Source organism: Vicugna pacos, chromosome 9, assembly GCF_048564905.1.
Source record: "Vicugna pacos chromosome 9, VicPac4, whole genome shotgun sequence".
NCBI lineage: Eukaryota > Metazoa > Chordata > Mammalia > Artiodactyla > Camelidae > Vicugna > Vicugna pacos.
Genome location: NC_132995.1, coordinates 64601538 through 64613850, shown reverse-complemented (window position 1 = coordinate 64613850; position 12313 = coordinate 64601538). Strand labels below are relative to the sequence as shown.

Sequence of the window (12313 nt, the reverse complement as noted above, 5' to 3'; positions counted from 1 at the left end):
CCTCGCTCACACCAAAACCCAAACCTTTCTTTCCATTCCCAGACCTATGAAGCTTTCTTTTTCCTTTTCTCCCAGCATTAACCATGTAGTTTTTAATTTAGCTTCTCTCCAAAAAGCAAGAAAGAGTCCCTACTCTTTAGGAGGAGAAAAGACAAGGAAAATAGAACAGGCAAGTAATGATTATCTGTAACAAGTAGGGTAAGGGAATCTCACAGCTGAATACCTGAGCCCTGTGCATTTTCTCCAAAAACTAAAATGCACTCACTCTAACTATAGCAAATGGGTGTGAGATGTAGCTGGAGAGATGGGTGGGATAAAATCATGCAGGGACTTCTGAGGTCCTAGTAAGAATTTTGATATTATACACAGTGCAATAAACAGCCAAGGAAGGGTCTTCAGTGGGGCGGGACACAGCAGATCACCTGGATGCTTCCTGAAGAACGAACTGAAAAGGACGATGCAGGGATAGTGGAAGTTAATTAGAGATGCAGAAGGCTTGAAGGAGGTGAGGCTGAAGACTGCAAGCAAGTGGTCAGACTTAATCTGCAGAGATTGGTGAGAAATTGATTACACGGGGGAGGAGAAGGGCAAACCTTGGCTCTCTGTCTTTCTACACTTGAATAGATGGAATTCTGAGGAAGAGATTATTTGGATAGACGTATCAAGAGCTCAGTCTTAAAATTCATTACATTATATATTAACTGAATATTATTATATTTAGAAGTCACAGCATTTAAATTCAATTGCAAGAGCTCCTTCAGTGTCATCTGGCCAGGGCTTCCAATAGGGTCCGGCAATAAGGCAAGTGTTCAATAAATATTTGGCGAATGAATGCAATTTCCTCCGGTAATCACCCTTCTAGTATTCAGACTATCTGAGCAATATCTTTAGATTAAAACAAATTAAATTTGATAAAATATAATTTTATATTTAATATGTGAAAAACACACCCATGGCTTTTACATTCAAAAGACAGAAGGTGAATTTCAGGAAAATGTTCTTGTCAAGTGGAGCCTGAGTCTGAGGAAAATGCTTTGGAGCACTGTTCTGTTTGACCTCATGATTATTTAAATTTTTCTTTTTAACTCTGTGGCATGTGCACTTTTTATGGTGAGTGACCTCAAATTCCTCCTGGAAGTAAATGGGGAATCAATCAGAAAGAAACACTGTTGCTCAGATTAAGCGCGATTTGTGGAGTTTAACGGCTGGATTCCTGCCCCCTGCCCCGCCCCACTTGGAGAACACTCCTCTTCAGGGTCAGGGGTTCATCGTGGGAAACGAAGCTCAGGGACTGACTGCCCTGCCCGGTGACAAGGCAGCCTGGTCCCGGGGCCCCTCCCCAGCTCTAGAATTTCTATACTCCCTTTTCCTCCTCTTCTCCCTGCTACCATCAGTCCTAGCTTTTAACAGACATATATCCCGGGCTAATATTTTATCAGACATTAATGACGTCTCTGCTGTTTTGCCTTAGGTAATCCATGTGGCACCGTGCCTGGCATATGGTCCACAGGGAAGAAATCTTACGTAGCATGGTAATAAGGGTACGTGCATCTTCAGGGGGGCTTCCTTTCTTCAAGGGAGTATACATAAACCGTTAGAATTTCAAGAATTGGGTCAGGTCAGTCAGAAGAAATTCCAGGCAAGAGGGCCTCTCACCTCTCTTCAACAAACACGACAGAAGCCGGCTCAGAATCTACCACTTTCTACCATTTGTGATGCTCTTTTCTCGTCCTATTTTACTTTTCTTTCTCTAGCTCTCCCTTTTAAAAGTCTTCTTATTCTACTGTTCAATTTCTTTATTTCATATTTTACCCAACTTTGACTTATTTCTGGAACATTTAAGGGCACTGCCTGATCCTCTAGGTCCTAGTCACTGTGGGGGAAAAAAAAAAAAAAGAAAAAGGAAGAAAGAAACCTGACTCCAGTTTTAGATAACAGGGTTTGAGCCTGGGTGCTTATTTTAGCACCTGCATGGATAAAGAAAATGCTGTGAACTGAGATCCTGAACTCTATTGCAAATGATAGAGCACTGAACTCGGACAAATTTGCTGAAATAGCCCTGTGACTGCTAGCTTCCTGAGCTATAAAATGGGTATGACAATGTTCGTTACTTTAAATCTAACAGGAGAATTCGCAAAAACACTGGCTTTCAGGGGTATGAAGGAAACCCATCCATAGCTTTCTGATAATATTTTGAACACCGCTATAGGCACTCATATCTACACTTTGCAACATCATTACGAGAACCAGCTTATTCTCATAAAAATACATGCCATCCTATTTCACAGATGACTAAATGGAACCGTGGGAGACAATGACAAAAAGCCCTTTCGGAAATAAACAAGAATAAACAACGCGTAACAATCAGGCTATTAAAGATCTAAATCTCTTCTTTAGAGTGCAATCCCCAGAACTAGAGCTCTCGAGCATTCCTCGGCTCAGTAACCGTTCCAACAACCTCAAGAGCCATCAGTCCTGAGGCCACCTCTTCTCACAGGAAAGAAGAAAAAAGGCATCCTTCTTCCTGCCCTACCCAAGTGTGTCACTGCGGCTTTTCTCTCTGCGAAGCCTTTCTTCCAGAGGTTTGCCAAGTTCTGATGTGGTCCGGTGCATTCTGTAAACGCTGGAAGTGGTTATGGCCAAAGAAGGTCAGAGAGCACGCTACTGAGCAGGGATGGGGCGTGCTTAGGAAAGACGGACGCTCAGATTTAGGTCACCTCTGGGGAAATGATTTGCATTTACCAGATACTTACTGTTTCTTGGTCTTCATGCCTTTATATGGCCCTTTCTAATATTCTAAATTAAGAGCAGTATTTTAAATGCCTTAAAGGTGATTTGCAATTTTTTTAAATAAAAATGTCCTAAACAGCAGAACTGCCATCATCTATAAATAGAACTGGCAAGCATTTCATCAGTCTTAAAATATCACCTCCCTTCATTTCCCACCACCTTCCTACCAATGCCTCCCTTTCCTTTTCAAAATCTCTTAAAGCAACACTCCAGAATCAACAGGGGAATTCGCAGGGCCCTTGTCAATGCCAAAGGGACTGGAAGGAGCTGGTCTGTGGAAATGCACATGGCTTACTGTTCATCACGTCCTGTCATGAATGCTGCAGGATTTCTGAGTATTCTTTTCTTCTCCATGGCTCATAGATTAAGAGTACTAGAACTTTAGATAATGGATAAAATAGCAAAATTTAAGCCTAGGTGAAGTCTTAAGCTTCAGGACTCACCTAGATTATTCAACTTTCCTGAGCACATGACAAGCAAGATCTGTCTTACAAAGCTGGAAGCAGGGCTCTCCAGCATAACTTCAGTTTCAAAAAAGAGGAGAGGAAATAAAATAATGAAATATTCTGGTGCTTGAATAAAATCCTTATTTTATCATACATGCATAATCCCTGCTTAAAGTCAAACTTTGAGTAATTTTCAAGAACAGGTACCTCCACCCTCTCACCATCTGCATGGGTAATTGATGGAACTCTGAAATACAAACAACCACTTCCATGGGTGTTTAATTATGTTGTTGACATGCTTGGAATGTGCTCAAAGATGGAAGAGTCGCAGGGTCCCTGTGTGTGGTACAGCCATCTTTCTCGCGTTGAAACTATTTAAACCCCCCCATACTCCTCCGGTATGTATATACCCGCACAACAGAGACTGACAGTTGCCTACAACTACCCATTTCTCTTTCCTCCCATAATAAGAGAACCTTGACTCTTAGCCAAGCATAACCTTGCACAGAATGAAGACGGTATGTCCTAGGCTCTCTTGTCAGATGTGGCCACGTGACAATGTGCTAATCAATATTACATAACAGAAGTTTATAGCATTTCTGCAAAGGATCCTTAAAAATGAGGATCACTTTCTGCTGCCAAGAATGTAGATGTGATGGCTGGAGCTCCAGCAGATATTCTGGATGACAAGGTTGGCCAACCCTGAGGACAGAAGCCAAAGGGTGAAATTGGCAGAGCAGGAAGATCTGCGCTTGGGTTCCCGACAGTACTCCAGAGATCCACAGTACCACCCCTGTCTACCTACCCCAGACTCTTTTACATGAAAAAGAGAGATAAGCATCCATCTTGTTGAGTCTCTTGTATCCAGAGCTTAGCTGTTTTTAATTTACATCAACTGAACAAAATATTAAGTGATAAGCCTGTTACATAGTCCAAGGAGCCTGCCTTCTCTGGACAAGACATTTAGCTTCCCTCCTCTGCAGAAATTCCTTCACTCATGTAACGATTATAGAGCCAAACAGAATCCATAAGAAAATACCAGCCCAGTAACCTTTCCACAAGAGTGAAGGCTTGAGATCAGCTCTGCCTTTTCACAGTATCAGAACCCCAGCATCCTGTCACCCCAACCCCAACTGCTCCAGTCCAAGTGCAGGCTATCGCTTGAAACCTCACTACAACAGCACACTAGGTTTATGTTGTAGCCCACTGTTCATCAGAGACTGGGCGGGGTCACCAACTTCATCATCGGTGCCCCAAACCAGGGAGGTCCCTGTAGAATACTCATTTTATTGATGCACACAACTGCTAAGCTTTTCTGTTTAGTTGTTATAATCAATAATAATAAACGTTAAGAACTATCATAGTATACTGAAAAATGCCCTCTGATTTTATTAGGATCCAAAATATAAAACAATATTAAGTAATAGTGGTAACAACAGCTACCACTCGCTATTCAATACTTATCACTGCCGCTGTACCGTGTGGCCGCCACTCTGCTTGACACAAAGTATCTTGAATTCAAAATACTATTATCCCTATTTTACAGAGGAGGAAACTGAGGCTCTGAAAGGATAAACAAATCGGCTAAGACTATGCACCCAGTTCATGGCAGTGGTTACTGCTGGATCCAGAATTGTCCATGGGCTGAAAAATATGTTAGCTGCACAATCCTCTCTCTCAAAACGTTAGAGAAAATCATCTAAAGAAAATTTCTATTTTTCTCAGTTCAGAACTACAATAAAAATATTCTAATCCTTGCTCCATTTTACATTAATGTGAACACTTACAAAAACAAAGCAAAAGAAAAAGCAAACAAAAAAATCTGATAGAATTTGTCTACAAAAAGTAAATAATGCTAGAATACAAATGAAGTAGATTACAAAAGTGTTTTTTTTCCCCTTAATTTCACCTTCTGTTAACAGTTTCAATTTCAGGGTGACCTATATGTTTCACAACAAGGGTCATTATGCACCTTTTAATCCATAAACCTCAAAACTGAAAAGAGACCCCTACAGTGACATGTTCTTATATAATTACATCTCTTTATGCCATTCCTTTTGTAACAGTTCTGATTTATTCCCCACTTCCTTGTTCAGCTCCACTTTAATAAAAGGAAAGAACCCTGAAAGAAATCACATCCTTGAAGCATTCATTGAATATGTCAAGCCATTTGCCCAGAATTCAAATAAATGAGTTAAAAACAAAACAGGAGGAAGAAATCAATCTTTCTATTAAAACTAAAAGATGTGTTCATATGGATACATGGATTTGTATGTGTTTGGGGGTATTTCTCTTTAATTTAAAGATGTATACAGAACATGGCAATTATATTAGAAGTTTATCATTAGAGTAATTAATATTTTCAGGGACTGGTGAAAGCTAAAGAATTAAATATGCCCATAAGAAAGTCAAACAGAAGATTAGAGCTCCCTCTTTCTTTTTCTTGAAGAAATTCGCCAAAACATCTCTGCAGAGACCAAAGTTATCAAGCAGACGGCAGCATAGCACTCATGCTCGGAGCAGAGTGTTTTCACGGCCTCTGCATGCATGCTACAAACATTAGAGTACATTTATTCTTAGCCTATTGTTTGTAAGAGACTTATGCAATAGAAAAAAAGCACTTTTAAAAGCAGAGATACTCACAAAGCCATTTCAAACTGTTCCAGCCATTTTTTCTTCAAATCTTTTGTTTTGCAATAAAATTCCAACCCATTTTGTCCTTGGATGTGGATGAGGTAGAAGCCGTAAGACCACTGTTAAAATTAACATTCCTCGGGTTAATAGATATCATTCATTAATAACATCAGGTTTCCAAATTCACTAACACACTGCCAGAATCATCCACAAACCTCTCACAGCCTTATCATCATACAAACTGTGAACAATCAAGATGATTGTAGCCAATTTCGTATCTGTAACGACTGCTATGCCAAATGCATTTTGCTGCCTTGATCATTAAGGCATTTGAGGTGATCATATCAGCCGTGGCACTGTCCAATTGTTTCTCACAGAGGCTTGCTTCTAATTAATCTCTAGAAACAAAAACACCTGGATCGATAAACTGCCTCTCACATTAATCTAGCAGCCCACTTTCTTTGAATAGTCAAAGTTACGAGTAAATCAGTTATTCATTTCCAAGAATTCACCTTTTTATTTTCTTTATCAGTTGTAGGATTGTTGGCTATTTTGTACTGCTGAAGATCTATTATTTCCTTCATTTCATAGTTATCACCTTTCCTTTTACATACAATCACTGCCAGATCAAATAAGAAGATATGCCTGAGAGAGAGAAAGAGAAAGAGAGATTGATTTAAATGGTTTGGAAGCATGTGGGTTAATTCTTCCCAGGTAAAATTTGATTTTTCCTGTGAGTTAAAGACAAAGGCAGTGTCTGAAAGGAATGAACTGTGTGTGTGTCCTGGCACTGCCCTTTACTAAATGAATGACCTTGCTGTACCTCAGTTTCCTCACTTAAAAAATAGGCAAAATTATAATGAGAATGATATGCACGCTGTGGGAGTTGTTGTCAGGAACAATTAAGCCAAAAAGAGTTGTGCACGAGACAGTACTCTTTTTTTTCTTTTAGTTTAAAAGGTAAACATTTATGGAATAATATTAATGACAATAGCAGTTACCATCTACTCATGTCACTAGGAGTCAGTCAGAATCCCTTCCATGAAGATGACTCCCTTAATTTAATTCCCCAGGACCATCTCCTGAGATAGGTATTATTATACCTTCGTTTTGCTGGGGAGATGGCTTGAGGCTCAGAGAAGTGAGAGGACTTTATCAAGGTCACATGGCCAGTGGGTGCCAGGCAGGATCCACACTTGGGTCTACTCGGGGAACTCACGCGTCTACCCTGTTAAGTATTTCCTCGTGACTTAATGGACCGCCTGAACCACAAACTGAGTGTTATGTGACCCAAACAGAAGCTAGAGAAATTACGGTTACATCTATATGTTGAGATTTCCCTTCTATCTCAGTAAAAACAATGTAACTGCGGGAGAAGACAAACCTGCTAATCCTGACATTCAACACCCATACTCGCACCTTTTCGAAAACTCTCAGTTGGTGATTAACATGCACACATTTTTTTAAACGATGACGGTGACAATACAGTCGCACAGCTCTATTACTTGCATCACTTTCCAAGCCTATTTTCCTGGAGAGGCTAAAAGGACATGTATCTTCTGGCAGCTACCTTTAGAGCCTGGGTATTTAGATGGAAGCAAGAGCTGATGCTGCCCCCTGCTGGCTGACTTTCCAGTCTCCAAAGGATCCAGAAAATGGCCATTTCAACCAAATAAATCAGTTTGACAATCACATGTGTATAATTAGGGACACCAGGCCAAGCTCACTGATCTTTACAGACTCCACCTACAAACCTCCCTCAAAAAAGTCTCACTAAATGGTCCTCACTTGGACTTCCTTCTTAGAACATTCTGTATTATTTTTAGTTACTTTAAAATGTATAGCAAAATAAATAAACAAACAAACAAACAAACAATTGTGCTTTTATGGTAGCTGTCTATTACTGCTCTGTCACTATGCTCATTTTCATGGACTTTTTCACTTCAGCTGATGTTTTATATTTGTCATTTCCTTCCTAAGAACTCAAACTTAGGCAAATCAACAGAATCCAGAACAACATTATCATACCTACATGGGGAATTTAAAAAACATAGATTGGTCCGTCCCCTTATCTTTCTGCCTTTGTTTCCCTCCTTTGTCCTGGAGGAACTCAATTTTTAAGATTTTCTCAATCTCCTGCTACTAATTACTTATTTTGAAAGTGAGCACTGATCCTTCTCACCTTTCTTGTTTTGTATGCTTGTCTAGAGTGGTTATCCGAATTTCACCATCTCCCTGAGGTCGTCCAAAAAGCAAAACTGGTTGGTTCTAAAATGTAAAATTTACATGTCTCAGTTTTTCACAATCACATAAAAACAGAAATAAGCATTAGTGAGGCTTCTTGGGGACCATAACCTTATTATATAACAAGTTTTATCATTTTACATTTTTAGCACATAGACTCTAAAAACCTCAGATCAACATAATACGCTTTGAAACAAAGCTTGTCCTTGGTCATCCCAGAAGGCATGCTGAGGACATTAACCGATTCCACTTACAAGCCTAATGAAGGAGTTAGCTACAGAAGGAGAGAATTGGAAAAATTCAAATCACAAGGAAGTTACAGCAACAAATATTTACTGAGCATCCGCTTTGTCCCAGCCACTGTAACAGGCACAGGGCAGACTGACCCAGACTCTGCCCTCCTGAAACATACTGCCCATTGCGGGAACAAACATTCACGGAAGTAAATGATGACAAATGTGTGACAGTCACGAAGGAAGAGCAGAGGAAGCACGCATGGCTGGGGGACATAATTTGGTTTCGGGAGTCGAGAATGGCTTCCCTGAGTAAAGATCTCAGGAATGAAAAGTTCTGACTTAATGATTAAAAATAATGAGCCATTTCCCCAGAGACAGACGATAAAAAGTTTTAAGTATTTATGAGCACCTAACTAAGGTGATAAAGGAAAAAAGAATTGACTGAAAATGATCACTAACACCTAGATGCATGTATTCTAAGAAAAAAGATAGATAGGTAATTAATTAACTGTACTGCAAGAAAGTATAAAAATAAATGTTTCCTACTAAAATTCCAATGATGTTTTTGGCAGAAACAGAAAACTCCATCCTTCAATTCATGTGGAATCACAAGGGACCCTTAATAGGTAAAACAATCTTAAAAAAGAACAAGGTTGGGGTCTCATACTCCCCGATCTCAAAACTTAGTACAAAGCTATTAAACAGTATGCAACTGGCATCAACACAGACTTCTAAACCAATGGAGTAGAACAGAACATCCAGAAATAAGCCCTCACATAGATGGCCAAATGATTTTAGACAAGAGTGCCAAGACCACTCAATGGCTGACAGGAGAGCCTTTCCAACAAATGGTGCTGGGGAACCGGGCATGCACAGACAAAAGAATGAAGCTGGACCCTTCCTTTATATGGTATCCAAAAATTAACTCCAAGTGGATCAAAGAGCTAAAAATATAAAGCTTTTAGAAGAAAACATAGGGGGAAAGGTTTATAACATTGGATTTAGCAATGATTTCTTAGATATGACACGAAGAGCACAGGCAACAAAAGATCGATAAGATGGACTTTAGCAAAAATGAAAATTTCGTGCAGAGGACACCCGAGCGAAAAGGCAACCCACAGAACGTGAGAAAATATGTGCGAACAAAAGCGTGGTAAGTATCAATATCTAATCCTTCGTAAGGACAGAGAGTAGAGCAGCGGTTCCCAGGGTCCAGGAGGACGGAGGAGTTGGTGTTCCTAGAGAGAGAGCTTCGGTTTTGCAAGATGAAAAGAGTTCTGACAATGGATGATGGTGGTGGCCGCACAACAGGATGACTGCATCTGATGTCACAAAACCGCCTACCTACACATGGTAAAGTTCACGTTTTATATGTATTTTACCACAATTAAAAAAAAACAGCCATCCAGGCCATGTGCTGTGGAATTACAAAGAGAAAGGGAGATGAGGGATTAGGGAAAGAATTAATTTCAGTTGGACCTTGAAGAAATATGATAAGGAATAATGAAAAAAGATATTATTCCAGGCTTTGACATTATAATCAAAGGCAGAACTACAAAAACGCATGGCAAATCGGAGACCTCGCAACGCAGCAGGGGAGCTGTGAGACAAAGCATGCGGACACTTATTAGCTGGATACGTTTAGGGAAATAGTTTAAGGCCAAATCACTGAGGGCCTTGATATCTTGCTAAGGAATACTGATTGAGTCTTGAAGGTAACAGAAAATTTCGACAAGACTTGGAAGGAGAGAAGAACTGAGAAATCCGCAGTTTGGAAATGGACTACGTGAAGAGGTGATGAGCGGCTACCGTAACCGGAAAGGTGGCCCATGAAGTCCCGCAACGGGGAACAGGCTGCATGTGTGGAACGACACCCAGACTCACGATGTTTCAGAGAAAGGAGCACTAACATTGCTCTACCAAGAAAAGTCTCTTAAATCCATTCACTCAGCTCTGTCTCCCCACCCACAGCTTCACCCAGCCTCCGTCATCCCTCTCTGGGAACCACCTCAACAACCTGCTGCCCGGCTGTCTGCTGAAAGGGCTTCCTCAACATGTAGGTCGGACTGTGAAGCCCTCTGGTCACACACGCCTCCTCGGCCCCCAGGCTGGGGGCTGCAGGTCTCCTGCACCTCCCCCACTGCACAGCCCACCCTCCTTCCTTTTGCTGTCAGCTTCCAGCCTTTCAGCTTCTCGGACAGCCCTGGCTCTTTCTTGCCCATCTCTGGGCCATTCACCTGCTAAGGCTTCGGCCTGGAATCCTCTCTCCACAGACCCCTGTGTCACTGGCTTCTTCAGGCTCAAGTGACAAATGACTCAGACGGACTTTTTCTGGCTGTCTTATCTAAACTGGGCCTCCCCTCACCATCCTCTGTTGCAGCAACCTGGTCACAGAGCTGATCTCAACAGAGTATTTTTAAACTCCTTCTACTGTCTCCTCAACTCAGAGACCATGCTGTTCAGAGTTGCAGCCCCAGTCCCAAGCACCAGGGGTCACCCAGTAAATACACATAAAATGAATTAAGTAACAGGACTCCACCATCAGTATGTAGGAGGGTGAGGAAAAGACAAGAAAAAAAAGGACTCCCGTGTTCAGAACTGGGACTGCTGGGTGAAGAGGGATCACCGTGTGACAGCGGTGAGAACGGCAGCCATGGCAGAAAGTCTCTGGACAAGGATGTGTCCCAGGTGCCACCAGACATCCATACGGAGGCTGCCAAAGAGACCTCAGGGAAAAAAAAAAACAAAATCCGGAACAACAGGAACTTGAAGGTAAACTATCTTTCCTTCAAAAACAACTCCTAGAACGTCCCCCAGCTTGTGGGCTGGGGAGGCTGGATGGAATAGATAATTACATACCAGATTTTCTATAGATAGCTGAAACTGTTTAATTTCACGAAGGGTCTCATTATCTCTTTTCACTTCATTCACATATTGTGCCAAGTCCTAAAGAACAAAGAGAGGGGCAGAGAAAAGAAGCAGGATAAGATTAGACAAGAGATGAGAACGGTTTGAAAGAAAGCACATCATTAATTTCATTAGTGGTCAGAGTTACCACCGTAACTTCTCAGTGACAATCAAATGAACGCCCAGTCAATCAGAGCTGCATCTCAAAAGCAATTTAGCGCTGTCTGGCCTACAGCTGGGAGGACTAAAGCCTTGTCATTCACCACCCCCCACCCTCCCTCCACCGAAAAGAGCAAGGATGAAAAACAACAACCAACAAAATATGCTGCCAGGGCGAACACCAAACAGGAAACCAGGTCGGGAGAATGTAAATTCCACACGCGTTAACGGCTGACCTTGAGGGAATCACATTTGCACTTGGGTTAGAATCAGGACAATCATCAAAGATGAGCCGGGAGGAAAAAGTAACTCAGAGTGAGACAGCGAATCCAGCAGGACTGTTGTCTGCATCCAGCTAGTGTCTTAGCTCCTGAGAGCATTCTGTCCAGGAGGCCAGTTCAATTTCAAAGAGTTAATAGTGGGGAAGTAAAGAGGGCAGAGAAGCCAGAGAACAGGAAAATGACCCGCAGCGCACAGACAGCGCTGGCCCTGCTTCTCCGTGTGCCTTCACCTATTTTAAAATGTCTTTTCTCATATTTGAGGGAACATGAGCTAATCTTCCGATACTGTAACCAGCTATTTTTATTATATGTGCTCCAGATTTTTCCTGCTTTCTGGGCTCTTTTCCTTTTTTCTCTACCCTCTTACATTCATCTGTAACAGCAGGAACAGAACCCTGGCAAAAAGCAGTTCCTAACTTTGTTCTAAATGAAAGCCTGACTTTTCCTAGGATGTATCTATACACGACCTCTTTAAAAAATGGAAAACTTGGTATGATTTTTTTTATAATAAATGTGTGATGTTTCCTGACAGGATATTAATGTCAGCTGAACGGCAGGCTTAACACTAAAATTGGCACAGAGACACAGGCAAGTAATTACGCATTGCTCTGAGCAG

At 41.3% G+C, this 12313-nt stretch overlaps 1 protein-coding gene across 7 annotated transcripts in view; it reads right to left on the bottom strand.

Moving 5' to 3' along the window:
- VAV3 (vav guanine nucleotide exchange factor 3) overlaps window positions 1-12313 on the bottom strand; it is a 387336-nt gene that overhangs the window by 152229 nt on the left and 222794 nt on the right. For all 7 annotated transcript variants that reach the window (XM_072968102.1, XM_072968098.1, XM_072968101.1 and 4 more), the window contains 4 exons: window positions 11210-11296; window positions 8053-8138; window positions 6383-6515; window positions 5880-5989 (listed from right to left, as the gene is read on the bottom strand). In XM_072968102.1, the coding sequence (XP_072824203.1) occupies window positions 5880-5989; window positions 6383-6515; window positions 8053-8138; window positions 11210-11296 (416 nt within the window). The remainder of the gene's footprint in view (window positions 1-5879; window positions 5990-6382; window positions 6516-8052; window positions 8139-11209; window positions 11297-12313) is intronic.